This window comes from Myotis davidii, unplaced genomic scaffold, assembly GCF_000327345.1.
Source record: "Myotis davidii unplaced genomic scaffold, ASM32734v1 scaffold217, whole genome shotgun sequence".
Lineage (NCBI taxonomy): Eukaryota > Metazoa > Chordata > Mammalia > Chiroptera > Vespertilionidae > Myotis > Myotis davidii.
In genome coordinates this window covers 10322217-10339143 of record NW_006290034.1, presented here as the reverse complement: position 1 = coordinate 10339143, position 16927 = coordinate 10322217, and the positions used below count along the sequence as shown (strand labels likewise).

The following is a 16927-nucleotide window of genomic DNA, read 5'->3' as shown; positions in this document are numbered from 1 at the left end:
AGATGAGTGGAGGTTTCTGCCCCTTCTTTTTCCAACTGTTGAACAAACATTTACTGAGGGCTCCTCCGAAGACTCGGTTGGCCCCGTGCCGTGTGCTGTAGATCCCGAGGTGAATAAAACATTATCCCAGCTCCCCAGGCTCCATCTGGAAAGCAAGATGCTGCCAAATGGCATGAGCAGGGCTGTGGCAGACACATGAGTAAAGTCCATGGGGCTCAGAGGAGAAGTGGGCCTTGCTGTTGGGACTGACCTCAGATTGCCCCGATCCCTTCACTGCCCTGTGCTGGCTCCTCTTCACAGCTGGATGACCAGCCCCAAGCCCGTGACCCTGGGACACCATCGGAATTGAGCCTCCCAAGACCCACCCAGCACCTGCGCTCCCAGCTGGCTCAGTGCAGGCAGCGCTATCAGGATCTGCAGGAGAAGCTGCTGGTAGCGGAAGCCACTGTGTCCGCCCAGGCCAGTCAGCTGGAGAAGTTCAGGCTCATGCTCAGTAAGTCCTGTGTTCCCGCCACCAAGCGTCTGTCTTCCCGCTGAGAAGTCACATGCCTTGCGGACTTCATGTCTTCCCCAACCTTGAAACAGACTTACCCCTGACCATGGTCCTACCAACGTGGAGGAGGATATTTAACTTTAATTTGCAGGTGGCAGAGAAGAAGGGATGGATAAAGCAGTTTGCAGTGAGTTAGGGAGACAGTGGACTAACAGCTGGATTTGATGACCTCTGATGTGGTCAGCACACGGCCTTTCTTCACTCAGCACATACTGATAGTTTCTCTGCTGTTCCTCGGCACCACGTCCGATTCTTCCAAAATATATCATCACTGTTGGTCGAGAATCAGTGCTTTCCAGCAGAAGGCGCTGCAGTGACAGAAGTGTTCTCTGTGTCACGTGTGGGTATTGACCACATGAAATGGGGCTAGTTCATCTTGGGAAGTTTACCTTTTATTTAACTTTACACCAGCCCAAGTCAAGTCTCCACATGTGGCTAGTAGCTACCATATTGGACAGTGCAGAGCTAGATGTCTTGGGATTCTAAGTTAGTTCAGGGTCATTCAGGTATTTCCTGAGCTTCTGTGGCTAAGGCACTTGCTAGTTTCACTGGGGTTTCTAGGGATGAGAGTATGCAATATCTGCTGTCAACGATGTCTGGTCCCAACTACGTCTGGGTCAACGTCGGTGAGACATTCAGTGGCAAACACTGGCTCACCCTGGTGGAGGGAAGTCATGCTGCCTGGAGAGGGTGGTCTCTTCCACTCCATGAGCCCAAAGAAGCGTATATCCCACTCTGGATCTGACTTCCCGCCTCCAAGGGCCAGCGTGTGTGCCACCGAGTGAGATACCTTCTGTCTCTCCAACAGGTGAATCCCTGGTGAAGCAGGACAGCAAGCAGGTTCAGGTGGACCTCCAGGACCTGGGCTACGAGACCTGTGGCCGGAGTGAGAATGAAGCTGAGCGGGAGGAGAGCACCAGCCCAGGTAAGGCTCACCTGCCCTCCCCGTTCAGCCTTCACATCTGGGTGCTTTGGCCAGTCCCACACCTGGTGAGGAGGGGTGAGGGGTGAGGGGGTTAAGGGGGTGTTGTAAACAAGAGGACACAGGACCAGAGAGGGACAGGAAGTTTGGGTGAAAGCTCTTGCCCCAGATGAAGCCGAGTGTGAGTTTGAATTCCCAGATGTAGTTTCCAGCACACTACTTTAAAGAAAACACTGTTCTAGCCAACTGATTAGTATAGGGGAAAATGCTAAGGCTTACTTAGTAATGAAAAGACCAAATGAGCTTTGGGGAATATGCAAACCATAAGTTAAAAAATTGTATTTCTACTATAAAAGGACTTTGATTGTAGGGATACCCACCAACTTGCAATCTAAAAGAGGAGAAAAAACACTTTGTAAAACAGAGGGAGGCCACCCCTGACTTGCAGGGCTGTTGTGAGGATAGTAATACTGTATTTGAATGCTAGTCCCATGCCAGGGCTGAATAAAGAGCTGCTCAGATGTTACGCTCACCATTGTCCTTGGGACCACACTGCCTCCCCTGAAGGGCGGGGCTATGGAGCATGCCCAGCTTTACTCAGGAAGGCGGCTTTGTCTTTTCCCAGAGTGCGAGGAGCAGGACAGCCCCAGGGAAACAGTCCTCATGGAGGGGCTGTGCTCTCAGCAGGAGCGCCTGGGCCCGACCCTGGCCGGCTCCCACAAAAGGAAGCCCTTGGAGAGCCAGCTGGGGAAGCAGGAGGAGTTCCAGGCATATGGAAAGTCCGAAGACATCTCTGTCCTCCGGAAGGACATCAAAGATCTGAAGGCCCAGCTGCAGACCGCCAACAAGATCATTCAAAACCTCAAGAGCCGGGTCCGGTCTCTCTCCGTCACCAGCGACTACTCGTCCAGTCTGGAGAGACCCCGCAAGCTAAAGGCTGTTGGCACCCTCGAGGGATCTTCACCTCACAGTGTCACTGATGAGGACGAGGGGTGGCTGTCTGATGGCACGGGGGCTTTCTACCCCCCAGGCCTTCAGGCCAAGAAGGACCTGGAGAGTCTGATTCAGAGGGTGTCCCAGCTGGAGGCCCAGCTCCCGAAGTCCGGGCTGGAAGGGAAGCTGGCCGAGGAGCTGAGATCAGCCTCGTGGCCTGGGTGAGGAGGGCGTTCCTCGGACCCTTACCAGATGGAGGATGGCGGAGTTTGTGCTTGCAGTAGGGTAGCCAGGCAGGTGGAAGGGAAAACCCAGCAGGGCACTTATTTCAGTGGTCGACCAAGTCTGAAGAAAGGACTGGGAGGCATCCAGGGCATTGGGTGGCGACCCTGAATGGGCAATACCAGGTCTCTGGGATTTCCTCCTGGGAATGTATTAGGAAAGTGACAGTGGGCACAGTGTAATAGTAAGACTGAAGGTAGGCTGCCTGGGTTTGAATCCTGGCTCTGGTAATCACTAGCTGTGTAACCTATCTAGTCTTTCTGAGTCTGTTTTCTTACTTTAAAAATATGTATATATATATATATGATTTCAGAGAGGAAGGGAGACGGAGAGATAGAAACATCAATGATGAGGGAGAATCATCAATTGGCTGCCTTCTGCACGCCCCGCACTGGGGATCAAGCTCGCAACCCAGCATGTGTGCCCTTGACGGGAATCAAACCCAGACCCTTCCGTCCACAGGCCAACGCTCTATCCACTGAGCCAAACCGGCTAGAGCCTTATGATTCATTTTTGGGCCCTATGCCTAACATATATAAAACAGTGGAAGAAAGTGGCATAAATTGTTTGATGCAATAGTCTCTCAGAGCAGAATTTACTCTTAAATACGTCCTTTGGTTTATGTGCCAGAATTCCACTTGGTGGGGAGATCCTTAGAGAAGTGCTCACAGAAATCTCCATGGAAGCCCCCATAACTTATCATTCCCTCGTCTTCATGCTTACTCTTTCCTTCTCTTCCCTGCATTAGGAAATATGATTCCCTGATTCAGGATCAGGCTCGAGAACTATCCTACCTACGCCAGAAAATTCGAGAAGGGAGAGGTATCTGTTATCTCCTCATCCAGCATGCAAAAGACACAGTCAAGTCTTTTGAGGACCTCCTCAGGAGCAATGACATTGACTACTACCTGGGGCAGAGCTTCCGGGAGCAACTTGCCCAGGGAAGCCAGCTGACAGAGCGGCTCACCAGCAAACTCAGCACCAGTACGTTGGCCCCAGGGCTGTGGGACCCGCTCAGCACTCTCAGCCTCCACTTCATTCCCTGGGGGCCCTTACAAGATCAGGCCTCTTAGAGTAAGGAGGTGGGGGGCACCGCAGAGGCACACACAGGGTTGAAGAGGCCACGGTTACCACTGTAGAAAGGTCATCCTTCATGGAATGTGAACTTTGGGAAGGAGGCTATATCCATCCAGCGCTGAGGGGAAGAAAGAGAGGTGCTCAGAGGACCTTATACAGTGAAAAGAGCCTGGAACTTCGAATTCAAGACCCAAGCTCTGGCCTAGGTGCTGCCATCAACTTGCTTTGGGCAAATGACTTATGTCTTTGGTGTCTGTGTTTCTTCATGTATTGCACACAAAACTCATTCAAACATAGCTAAAGCACCATGCCCTTTTGGACATGGTGTAGGCACCAATGGCCATAGGGCAAGGGCTAGGAAAGTTGGTTATTATTGAAGCTCTTTGCTTAGAGAGAATGTCCTGGGTACAGCAGAATCAGTCTTTGGGGCCAAACACCCCACGTCCGATAGCAGGTGCCAAAGTGGGACAGGGCTGTTCGTCATCTCAGAGCAAGAGTAGGTTCTACATGAAAGCCGTACAACGGGGAGTCAGTGTGTGGCAGGCGTGGAGGCTGGATTGTCCTAGAGGGAAGCTGGACACATACCTTTTACACTTGTTTGCGTAGATTTAGGGCAGAGGAAATCATGGTGGGGATCGCCAGACCAGGGAAGGTCTGCGGTGAGCTCAGGAAACCTGGCTGGTCCCTTCCCTAAAGACGGAATCTGAGGCCTCCCAGATGATGCTCCCACACACCCTGGACACACACAGAGTAATCGTTCTGTACACAAGTAGGCCCCTGCGTTTGTAATGTGTGAAGTGGAACCTGTTTGTTTTACCGTTTCTTTTCTGAATTTGGTTTGCAGAGCATCATAAAAGTGAGAAAGATCGAGCTGGACTTGAGCCGTTGGCCCTCAGGTAATTCCACGTGGGCTCTGGTAAAGGGACCAGGAATGAGGCCTGAGGAATGGCTCACAAACTGGGGAGGAGCAGGGGGTAGAGCAGGGAATGTTGATTGTAATTAATTCATTTATTCATGGGACACTTCACTGTTGTCTTTAACCTAATTCTTTACTCTCTTTTGATATGATTCTGTTGGTTTCTACTTGCATATTTGTTCTCCAGGCTTGGTAACCTAGAGTCAGTCGGATTAAAAGTATACTTACTAACCATGTTTTAGGGGTTTTGCACCCCCAGGGTCTTCTCTGCTTCCCGCTGTGTGTTTAAAGACCAGGGTGTACTTTTTGCCCAGTTGGCTTACTCTCCCCTTCCTCCCCCAGTTGAGTTGGCAGCTAGTTCCTAGCCACCCAATGTCCTTAGGAAAAAAGAATTATATTACAGTTCTTAGTGGAAAAGGCCTGGACATTGCGGTCCCTGGGAAGCTCGGTGCCTCAGACACCAGCTTTCTGTGGGTCGCTGCATATAGCCTTCTCATGCACAGGGACTCATGGGCTCGGAGTTTGTTGTAGCTGCTGGTTGGAGCCCCTTTGTGTCATGAGTGTGCTTTAGACCGCACGGTGCTTCTCCAAATGTCCTGGTGAAGGACAGGGTGCTTTTGTTTTTGCCTTTATTTTCATTTCTAATCCCAGACACACTGGTGGTCTGTACCTCAGTCATGCAGATGGTTTCATCTGTATTGCTCCTGGATGTTAAGGCGAGGTCAAGCTGCCATATGGCTCTCAATGCTTTCCTTCCATTCTGTGCTGTCTAGTTGGAGACGGGTAGCCAACAGTTCTCAGACTGCAGCCATAGTGGGGACCATACTCTAGATCAGTGATGGTGAACCTTTTGAGCTTGGTGTGTCAGCATTTTGAAAAACCCTAACTTAACTCTGGTGCCGTGTCACATATAGAAATTTTTTGATCTTTGCAACCATAGTAAAACAAAGACTTATATTTTTGATATTTATTTTATATATTTAAATGCCTTTTAACAAATAAAAATCAACAAAAAAAAAAATGAGTTCGTGTGTCACCTCTGACACGCGTGCCATAGGTTCGCCATCACTGCTCTAGGCAGTAGTGCCTTAGAGGGCTGGCCCATCCCCGCTAGTCCTCAACGTATGGTGTGGCCAGTGCCCTGATAGCGATTGCTTCCCCTCCCTCTGTGCCCCGCCTGCTCCCCGCCCCTAATCAGAGATGGGTCACTTCCATTATTCTCTGCAGGAATGTTCCCTTGACTTCTGTGGCTTTTCCCATGTGGTCCAGTCAGGACCTGCTGGTCTGGGGACCTCGATTTCACCTGCTGTCCTCCCTCCCCCACCAGGCTCCGCAGGGAGCTGCAGGAGAAGGAGAAAGTGATTGAAGTCCTGCAGGCCAAGCTGGACGCCCGGTCCCTCTCACCCTCCAGCAGCCGCGCCCTGTCCGACTCCCCCCGCTCGCCCAGCAGCTCCTCCTTCCTGTCCGAGGAGCTGGAAGCCTGCTCCGACATGGACGTAGCCAGCGAGGACACACACTATGAAGAGAAGAAAACTTCGCCAGGCCACCCAGGTAGCCACCACTTTCTGAATGGTTCCAGCTTTATGTAGGCCAAGAGGAGCTTCCATAACCCAGCCTCATAGATCCACCTGGTGTGGATCAGGCTAAACACGGCTCTGGGACCAAGAGCCCAGTGAGTTAGGATCCTTGCTCTGCTCCTGACTCTACTAGTTACAGTGGCACCAGGTCTCTGGCAACATGTGCATGAGGTTAGGCCCCAGGCGAGCCACAGGGGAGGATGAGACCATGCCGGCGTTTCTGTCCCACTGCCTATGAGCACAGACTCTGACCTCCTTCAAGGTGGGGCCGCTGGCCCTTCCTGCAGCAATCGCATCAGTGGCAGCTCCCGAACAGCGTCCCACAGGTGCTGCCGGTCCGGTCTGGTGTCATTGGAGATGCCATTTTCATGGTTTCAGGGCTCTGGGCCCCGGTATCACCTCTGTGCTGGCTTGCCTCCCCAAGGAGCTCTCTGTACGGAGGAAATGACCCCCGCTCGCAGTGCCTGTGCTTGGAGCTGCCCTGGTACCCGGTTAAATGTAAGGCCAGGCTCCAGTTCTTTGTAGATCATCAAACATTTTCTTTCATTCGTGGGTTTTATAGATTCCATCCATCACTCAAGTCATTCTGCTGTACTGTCTTCTACACCATCATCAACCACTGCGCCTCAGGGGGTTAAGGCCGAGCCCAGCAGCAACCCCAGCAGCCTGCCTGCTCCCCAGAACCCCCCACAAGAGGCCGCCCAGGCCCGTCCAGGTATGCAGTGGTCAGTGGGCAGGGCTTCGTCTCCTCTCCCCCAGCTGCCTGTTTGGCTTTTCTTCAGAGAGAGATGTTTCCATTGTTAGGGGCTTATTTGCATCAAATCCTGGAAAAAAATCAAGAGACCATCCTAATTCGCTAATTGTGCCTGACTTTTCTTTGTTTGAAATATTTTAGAAAACTAAGTCATTCACAACAGACTTTGAGCTGCATACCAAAAGACTCTGACCAATAGTTACCTAATCATTTATTTTATTTATTTTTCATCATGAATCTTCACATGAGGATATTTTTTTCACCAATTTTTAGAGAGAGTGGAAGGGAGGGAGGATGGGGGAGAGAGAGAGAGCGAGAGAAACATCAATTTGAGAAATACACACCGATTGGTTGCCTCCCACACATGCCCCCGCATCTGGGCCAGGGGATTGAACCTGCAACCCAGTATGTGCGAGAGAGAAACATCAATGTGAGAGATACACACCGATTGGTTGCCTCTCACACATGCCCCCGCATCTGGGCCAGGGGATTGAACCTGCAACCCAGTATGTGCCCTTGACTGGAAATCGAACCTGCTGCCCTTTGATGTGCAGGCCGACAACTAACCACTGAGCACACCGCCCAGGACTGGGTAATCATTTTTGAATAAAGATATCATTTCTTTCTCTCATTTCACCCTGGGGAGCAAAGAGGCACAATGTTTCTTGCAGGATTATAGTAGTGAAAGCACAAAAGGAAAGTCGCATCTGCCCCCTGTACACACTACGGTTTTACCTGTGCCGCAGCCTCTGCTGCACGTGGGCTGCTCACTTCCTAGCTGGGGAGGCCTCAGAATCCTCAGACAGGAATCTGCTATATTAAATCATCAGGATTATGAGTGGGTTGGCAGTCCTTGAGATGTACATGGTGTGTATCCTGAGGCCAATCGGAGGGTTACGTTTCATTTACCTGCCTGAGCGTAGTGGCCCAGGGTGCACTGGTTAATCTCAGGTCTGCACCAGCCCTGCAGGGAAAGGCAAACCTAGTCTTCGCCTCTGACACTCCTCCCCTCCCGCTGCTGTCTTCAGTGTGGTTTGTGGTGGGGTTGGGTTTGTATAGAGGTGCCCCCGAAAGCATAGTGCTTCCTTCTGTTGCCCCCATCTCTCCTGAGGACAAGTCAGCCAAAATCTTGAGGAAGAGGGTGTGGCCGAGTCTTCCTGAGCTGGGCTCAGGTTTCTCAGTCACAGCAGCAGCCGGACCAGGGACTCATGGGAAATCTGCTCTCCTGGCCTGTAGACATCTGCGGAAAGGCTTTGGGGTCAAACGGCCGGAAGGCCAGGGCTTTAAGTCAGAAGCTTCCCAAAGGAGCCTGGGCGGTGTCACTGGCAGCCCGGTGTCCTTGCAGGACTGCTCTGGTCCCGGGTCAGCGTTGGGCAGTGGTGTGATGTAGAAGGTAGACATTCTCTCCCCCGTGAGACATTCTCCACGGTCAGTCTTGGTTTCTGCTCCCTCTGTGGGCTACCTGCCCTACACCTGGTTTTGTTTTTCAATCCTCACCTGAGGATATGCTTATTGATTTTAGAGCGGGGAAGGGAGAGAAACATCGATGTGAGAGACAATATTGACTGGTTGCCTTCTGTACTGCAGCCTAGGTCTGTGCCCTGACCAGGGACAGAACCCACACCTTTTGATGTACAGGACAACACTCTAATTGAGCCACCTGGCCAGGGCCCTCTAACTGTTTTTAATGAAAGAGGAGACAGATTCAAACATCAGAACCTCCCAGGGTTCCTCATGACCTGTCTGTAGATGAGCTGCATAGTGACCACTGTGAAGATTTGTTTAAAAGTAAATTTCCAAGCTCTATTCTCAGAGTTTCAGTGGGTCTGCACTGGGGCCCCAAGAGTCTGTGTGTCTTAAGAATTTTTCCCAAGTGATGCAAATGCCCAGACAGGTGTGTGAGCCACTGTGTTTATGTCACTGCACGGAGGCCTGTTTTTCACTCGGTGAAGGAACGTGTTGATGTAGGATTCTGAAATGTTTCCATTAGTCTTTGAATTGCATGCATTCATAATGCAAATTTCCCCACAGTCCTAGTCCGGCCTGAACCACCCCAGGGTGAGCCCTAATGCTTTCAGAAAAAGGAGTTCAGGGGGTGGGGAGAGTCTTGTCACAGGGGAAGGCCTGGCGCCGGCTGTGACAGTGCCCAGAATGCTGGGTGTGGCTACGGCCACCTGGCTTACGGTAATACCGTTGCCTTGTGTAGCCAATTGTTTTCAAGATGAACATAGACCATGTCTGCAGGATGGCCCTGGCAGGGGGGCGGGGGTGTCAGCCAGACCAGCCTTGGGGAGCAGTGCTCACCCTTGGCCGTGGCCGTGGTCACTCTTAGCCATCCAGGCAGCACCACCGTGAATGAGAGTCACTCCCCAAGGAGACATCTGCTCAGGGGACAGTTTCATCTTCTCAATCTTTTACTCATTCCTTTCTCTCTAACGATGTCTGCTTTCTCCCTGACCTTCTGTTTCTAGGCCTTCATTTTTTTTCCATACCCACGCGGGTCAGCCTCCCGCAGGCACCATTGCCCTCAGCTCCACCCAGCTTCCTGCCTTTCCGCCCCACTGGCCCTCCCCTCCTCGGCTGCTGTGAGGGGCCCGCGGTCTCCTTGGCCGAGGCTCAGCAGGAGCTGCAGATGCTGCAGAAGCAGCTGGGAGAAAGTGAGCACTTCCTGCATGCGAGCCTGCGGATGGCGCCCCGCCCGTGTCGCTCTGCATGGCTTTGGTGTGATGGCAGTTTTCTAAACGCCGAGGGGCGCCCATGGCCAGGGGAAGATGGCGGGATAACGCTGCTTGCTTTTTAAACATTTTTTGGAAATGTATTTACTGTTATCTTTCTGGTGTGTGTGTCCCATCAGTTAACAGGCGTCTAGCTCACCAGGCCCTAGTCTTGGTGCTCTCCCACTGCTGCCAGTGGGGAATCCCACCAAGTGTGCCGAAGCCTGGCACGCTGCTGACACACTACACACTTGCCTGTGCAGGGTGAAGTGGCCGTGACAAAGATGGCCACGTTCCGTGGGATCCTTTCTGTGCCCACATACCCTCCTGCTGTGAGATGCCTTTAGTTGAGTTCAGATCCTTCACCCTCAGGTGGGGGCTACAAGGTGGAGGTAGAGGGATTAGAAGGGGGTGACAGCCCCTCTCCCTGTTGCACAAGGTTCATTTCTGCCCCTGGACAGGGGACGCATGGGCAGTGGGACCCAGAAACATAGGGATGTCTGCTGTGAACTCAGTCTCTAACTCACAGAACTCATAGACTGTGTATTACCTTTTAGAAAAGTGTTTGATGTATATATGGGCTAGATGCCCCATCATAAAAATTTTGTGTGTGTGTGATCACTTACAGCTAAGGAAAAGTAAGAAAAGGACCTCACATGATGGATTTGCTCTCTAGTAGTGCTTAAAAACAACTAGAAAGCCCCTTGAAACTGGAAAGTGCTGGTGTGTCTGACCTAGAACTCACTGCCGTAGCAGTTCTGGAACCAACAATTGATGGATAACAAATCTGTCCCGTGCCCCAGTGACAAGAGTGTTCCCAAGCTTACTTTTCCCCCTTCCCTCTCCATAGTTGCCGACTAGCCTTCATCCAAGGGGAAACAGAAGGCGAGCACTGCCTGGAAAGGGGCCGGTGCTGTGGGCTGAAGCCCTGTCTAGTCTGGGGCACTGACCAGAGCTGGGTGGTCCCCGAGTTGGTGAGGAGGATTGTAGGCCTTTCTTTGCCCTCCTGAGGTGGGGTCCTCTCCAAGGGACCATCGCTTGCCCACGCTCCCTGTTTGCTTTGACCCAGGCTTCCGTGTGGCCAGTAGTGCATGGCGGCTTCTCGGGTCACTGTGGGGCTACAATCTTGTCTGCTGTCCTTGCATGATTTAGGGCATGTGCTCTGCACTGTGTGGCCAGGGAGGCTGGAGGATGAGAGTATTGCTCCCTGGTGCTGAGAGTCTCGGGAGCGCCTATGACCTTGGGTAGAAAGTATACGCACTGACTGTCAACAGCGCTTTGCCTTGGGTTGGGGTGAGCTGAAGGGTGTAGGAAATCACATCTTTATTGACCCCCAGGTAACATTCAGAGACTTACATTTTTCATCCTGTTCTCTAACTCCCGGTGATCCTAATGGATATCTGTATTTTGCAAATTTGGGGAAGGAGAGACCCATGACTATTTCTCACATGTTGCTGTCTATTAGAGTCACGTGGGATGATTTAAAAACACCCAGTGCCCAAGCTGTACTCCATACCAACTAAGGCAACATCTCGGGGGCCCAGGCATCCGTATATACTTTTCTTACATTGTCCCAAGTATTTCCACTATGTAGCCAAGTTTGAGGACCAGTTACAGATGGAGATAAAAATTAGCCATTAACTACTCAGAGGAGTCTGGCTGGGCAGGAGGAAATGTGTCCTCGCTTCTGTTTGCTTAGATAGAGCTACCTGTGCACCTTGCCACCCATGTATGTGATCCCTGAAAGACAGCGGTCATACGAACACTGCCCTCCTCTCTCCATCGCTCCCCAAGCTGGCCTTCGTTTTATACAGAAGCGGAGATGATGGTGCTCAAGAGAAGGCCCATGTTTTCGTAAGATCTGTGAAAGCATCAGCCTGTGAAATGAAAGGTTCTCTCCCCTCCCTGCCTGCCTCCCTCCCTGCAAGTCTTCAGTGATTCTTCAGGCAGGAGTAAGGAATCGTGTTGGGTGAGGTCCAGTCCCCCCTTGCCTGCCGTAGCGCCTCCTGCAGCCTCAGCAGAACTCTCTGGTCTGGAGGAGTTGGGGAGACGATGTCTACTGCATTTCATGTCCCCTTTCTCCTCCAACAGCCCCAAAGGAGAAAGGGAGAGACTGCCTGCTTAGCTCCTGGGGAAGGCACGTTCCCACAGGCCAACAAAGAATCCTGCTCACAGGTGTGCTCAATGCTGGATCCCATCACCCACGTGACCCCCGACTTTGGGAGTGAGTTCTACTCCTGGAACCTCCGTAGACTCTGGCATAGGAGCTGTGATAGGAGCCAGGGTCACTGGATTTCTTTGGCTCACACTGGTGACTTTTGGATACTTGACTGTCTCCTACCTCTTGGTGTCTCCTGATGGCAAATACTAACTAGTACATGGCCTCTAGGTTATGCGTCCTCATCTACTGGGTTCGCTGCCATGGGCTGGGACCTCTGAGAGCCACAGGCACCCGTCAGGTGCTGTTCTCAGTAAACACACTTCCTCGCTGACCCTTCCCCTCTGAGGCTGTTTCTCACGTGGGTTTCTTTCTGCCCAGGTGTCAGCACCGTCCATCCCACCTCCCCGGCTACACTGCTGAGCAGCCACTCAGATGCCAGCTCTTCCCACTTCCTCCACCCTGCCCAGCCCCACTCTCCTCCGAGGGGTGCCCTAGAACTGGGCGGGATCCTGGAGCCCAGGTACCTGGGCAGCAGCGGCCAGTGGGATATGATGAGGCCTCAGAAAGGGAGCGTATCTGGGGACCTGTCCTTGGGCTCCTCCCTGTGCCAGCTGAACTCCAAACCCACAGGTAAGTGAAATTCCCTAGGGATAAAATGAAAGGGCCATAGCGGTGCTTTGTGCATCCTTCATCCTCCCTGCCCAGGGCCCGGGTGCTGTGCGGGGCGTGGGAAAGCCAGGGACCCCGCTGCTCTCACATTCACCTGCATCCCGAGCCCCTGACAGCACACTCTGGGCCCTTCCGGAATGCCGGGCACCGGCACTCACAAGACATGCGTCCATCAGTCAGGAATTGCCGCAGAGAGGGCGGCCCACCCCATAAATATATCCTGTGCCCCAAACCAGGTCCGACTTTCCTCTATCCTAGTTCTCCTGGTCAGGGTCGAGGCAGTGCACCAGTGGACCTGTTAGATACAGGTGGATGCTGGGATGCGGCTCAGTGCCAACAGTGAGAGGACTGTCATTTTTTTTTAAAAAAAAAAGCTGAGCCCAAAGCAAAGTGGTGCAGCTGGTGCAGCTGGTGCAGCCTGTCAACAGCACCCCTCCCACCTCTGTTCCTGCACCTGTCATCCTTTCCTGGGGCACTTCCTCCTCTCACCGCCCTCGGATATATGCAGGCTCTCCCTCCCTTCTTCCTCCCTCCCTCCCTGGTAAAGGGGATGTGAGGGCGGTATTCAGGACCATTGACCAACGGGATGAGTCCGTGTCCGTGAAACTGACCCGCCGTGTCTTGGGGGCGGAGGAAGAGTGGTGTGTGGATGTTTAATCCAGCATCAGTAAGAGGAGAGGGTTAGGGTAGCGTGAGGCCCTCCCTGTCACACTCAGGAGTGGCCACACCTTTCCAGGTGCCAGCAGGCCTGTCCCAGCCTCAGTTATTTATTTATTCTTTGCACACATGAACAGGTTTTTAATAACATTCCCCCCTGAATCAAACCGAACTGAAATAAAAGGGGCAGCTTAATTCCCAGAACTCAAAAGACTGCAGACTAAAATAAAGTCAGGCAGAAATACTGAGAAATTCTAGCAAACTCTGTGAATGAATCGTCCTAGGAGTTTCAGCACGTAGGCTGGTTCCGGTCCAGGCGGTGACTAGAATTCAGGGGTCACCAGACCATGGAGAAGGAACCTTCCCACAGCCCACACGCTGGGCGAGACCCACGTTCAGGAAACCACACGAGAACTCAAGCCAATGAGATCTCAAGCTGACGAGCTCTCCCAGTTACTTTTCCAAACCGGGCGGAACCCCCTCACCCTCACTAGTTACACTGGTCACTGCACACTTGCACTTAGCCCTCGTGGGAGGGGGTCCGTGGGGCTTGCTTGGCCCTGGGCTGTCCTGTATTGGAAAGTGTCCTGTTGTCTGGGTGCCCATGTGAGAGGGTGCAGTTGGCAGAAGGAGGGTGACGTTTAGGGATCTTGCTGAGAAGCCAATGGCCAAGCCCTGTGCCCACGTGGGCCCTGCCTGTGACCAGGATTCTCCCACCTCTCTCCTGCCCTGGTGGCGGCTGCAGGGGCTGACCTGCTAGAGGAGCACCTTGGTGAGATCCGGAACCTGCGCCAGCGCCTGGAGGAGTCCATCTGCATTAACGACCGCCTGCGGGAGCAGCTGGAACACCGGCTCAGCTCCACGGCCCGCGGGAGCGGTAGGACGGCCGGGCTTCCTGTTTCGGGTCCTAACTGGGAGCTTCTGGAGGGAGGGCCCTTGGGCAGAGCTTCTCAGCATTCAGAGCACAGTGGTCGGCTCACACAGGTGCTGCCTGCAAACAGCCAGGCAGGGCTCTGGGCAAGTACCACTGTCCTTACTGTGCAGGTAGATGGAGGGAGCTCAGGGAGTGACCTCCTCACAGCAGAACCAACCAGGTCTGTCCCAGAGCCCCGGACTTCCCATCCTCCTAATGTCCTCTCGCACTGCCTGCTGAGTCCTCTGCGCCCTGTCCTGTGGTTGGCAGGTGGTGGGGCCAGGTCTCCGGGCCCTCGCCCAGCCACTTACCCGGGTGGCCTTTCCCCACACTTGCCCCCGGCTGCCGTCCCTGGGAGGCCGGCCCTCCCACACACCTTGTCCGGCCCACAGCGCAGCTCTGTAGGGGAACGAGCCGCCCTGGCGATGGCAGCCAGGGCAGGTGACAGTGTAGCCGAGAACCCCGAGAGGAAGACAGGAAACCAGGCCTAGGCCCCCAGTCCTGAGACCAGTCCTGAGTCCTCAGGGTTTTCTGCTGGGTGGGACAGTGTCTTTGGAGATACAGAAGGGGCAGCTTTGAAAGCAGCTGCCACCCACATGCGTAACTTGTCTGCTTTCTCTTCCGGGGCAGGATCCACGTCTAACGGCTACAGTCAGGGTCTGGAGCCCACGGCTCAGCTGCACAGTGAGAACAGGGCCCTTCGGGAGGAGAACCGCAGCCTCCAGGCTCAGCTGAGTCACCTGTCGCGAGGTGGGTGTCAGAGCCACGAACTGGTCACCTCGGGTGCCTGTCTTCCCTGGCCACACCCGTCGCCAACCAGAGAAGCAGAGAGAGGAGGTGGAAATAATAGCTACCCAGGTTCCCATTGCCATCCTCAGGCTGGAACGGGCTGCTCCTGAGAGGTGCCACCTATGGGCCCTCAGCCTCGGGGCCGAAGGGACACATAGCCCTAGGGAACCACGCCTGCCGTGCAAACCCGCCTGCTGATGCCCAGTCACTGGCTATCAAAGTGGATGCCACTTCGGCACCTGTCCCACCTCCCCAATGCACAGCTGATTTCGAACCAGAAAAGGAAGGAACCTAAGAGCCTATAAACAATCTCACGTTTCTCCTGATTTCACTGCAGCTCCGTGTGTCCCTCCCAGTACTGGGCTGCCATCTCCATCCCCTCACCACGTCCCCTCACTCCTCAGTCAGGCTCCTTTCTGGTCAGGAGTCCTCATGACTGTGTCTGGAGGTGCCTGTAAAATGTTTCCAGAGCTTTCCCAATCTACATAGTGGGCATCCACAGGCAGTCATCCACAGGTGGGCATCCACAGGTGGCATCCACTGGTGGGAACCCACAGGCGGGCATCCACAGGTGGGCATCCATAGGTGGCATCCATGGGTGGCATCCATGGGTGGGCATCATTTCTGATGTGGCCTGAGGTGCAGCTGACCTTAGTGTTGATTGACTTGCTCAGATCACTAAAATTGTCAATAACAAATTATTTTTATTTACTAATATTTATTAAATTGTCATAGAAGACTAAGAATAGTGTCCAAAAGGATTAAGCTCAGAATGAATGAATGCTTATGGAAAAAGAAAAAGGTATCAATAGATTTTTCCAAATTAGCCACCGTAGAGCAAGAAGATAGGAGAGGAAAGGTCACTGCTTGGGGAAGATAAAGGTTAACACATAAGAGAGAAGGCACAGTTACTAACGCACCATTGCGTGCCTGGAAAGACTAGAACAGACCTCTCAGGGAGAAGATGGAAGAGTTAAATGAGCACAGTTTGCCAGGCCCTGGTGAATTCTACCCGGAGGACTGACAGCACCTGCAGTCTTATTCTCAGAGTCCTTGTCCGTGATCTTTAAGAAATGAATCAGAGAGATGCCACAAGCCCAGAGCAGATGTCCCTATTTTCAAAATGATGACAGTAATCTGTACTAAAAACTGTAGAGAGGAAACCTTGTTGATCTCTGGCAAAATTCAAGAATGGACTATTGTGCAGAAGGCTGTGAGCCCTTAGAAAATAGTTAGCGTTAGAGACCAGAGTGTTTTCTCTAACAGCAACTAGGCCTTATTCAAGCAGAGGACCAAGGGCATGGCAAGGACGAGGCCCCATTGTCCACACACACCCGGGCCGGCTGCCGCATGCGCTGGCCTTCCTTTTGCCTTAGCTCTGTCTGCCGGATGATGTGCTTGGGCTGACCTTCCTTCTGACTGCTGCCCCCAGTCTAAACGCTCCTGTGTTCTGCTCACCAGAGCACTCGCAGGAGGCGGAGTGCCTGCGGGAGGCGCTGCTGGCCTCGCGGTCCCGGCTGCAAGAGCTGGAAGTGGAGCTGGAGCACCAGAAGGGGGACCGGCAGCAGCTTCTGGAAGACTTGAAGGAGAAGCAGCAGGAGATCTTGCATTTCCAGGAGGAGCGGCTCTCCCTCCAGGAGAAGGACTCCAGGTCAGGGGAGCTCCCTGATAAGGAAGGAGGCCCCAGTTTCAGGTGTAGAAGAAGGGATCTTGGCAAGGCAGTTAATGGCCCCTTTTGGGGACCTGTTTCCCCTTTGCAATTGCTGATTTATGGGTGTTGTGCACAGAAGGAGGGACTTCTCTGGGAAGGTGGAACCCCGGCACCAGCCTAAACGCTAACTGCCTGGCAGCGTGAGAAGAGCATCGGGGCAGCAGGAACGCTGTGCTGGTGTGTCCCAGCCACTGTAGCTCTAACACCACTCCAAGCAGAGTCACGTCCCCTCTCCAGCCTCTATCCCCCGCGTGTGAAATCAAAGCCAGGGGCTTTGTGACCCCGCGTTGACAGCTCGG

The 16927-nt window shown here is 53.1% G+C and overlaps 1 protein-coding gene across 19 annotated transcripts in view; it reads left to right on the top strand.

The window, feature by feature from the left end:
* LOC102767867 (myomegalin) overlaps positions 1-16927 on the top strand; it is a 135927-nt gene that overhangs the window by 108352 nt on the left and 10648 nt on the right. For 13 of the 19 annotated variants that reach the window (XR_001513749.1, XR_001513748.1, XR_001513750.1 and 10 more), the window contains 12 exons: positions 301-493; positions 1362-1478; positions 2101-2629; positions 3439-3674; positions 4612-4663; positions 6011-6234; positions 6823-6975; positions 9486-9671; positions 12268-12519; positions 13961-14092; positions 14759-14878; positions 16379-16568. Coding sequence is in view for 16 of the 19 variants with exons in the window: in XM_015563485.1 (XP_015418971.1) it covers positions 301-493; positions 1362-1478; positions 2101-2629; positions 3439-3674; positions 4612-4663; positions 6011-6234; positions 6823-6975; positions 9486-9671; positions 12268-12519; positions 13961-14092; positions 14759-14878; positions 16379-16568 (2384 nt within the window). In the remaining 3 variants the exon portion in view is untranslated. The remainder of the gene's footprint in view (positions 1-300; positions 494-1361; positions 1479-2100; positions 2630-3438; positions 3675-4611; positions 4664-6010; positions 6235-6822; positions 6976-9485; positions 9672-12267; positions 12520-13960; positions 14093-14758; positions 14879-16378; positions 16569-16927) is intronic. The other 6 variants (XM_006763063.2, XM_015563489.1, XM_006763070.2 and 3 more) reach the window with 3 other exon arrangements.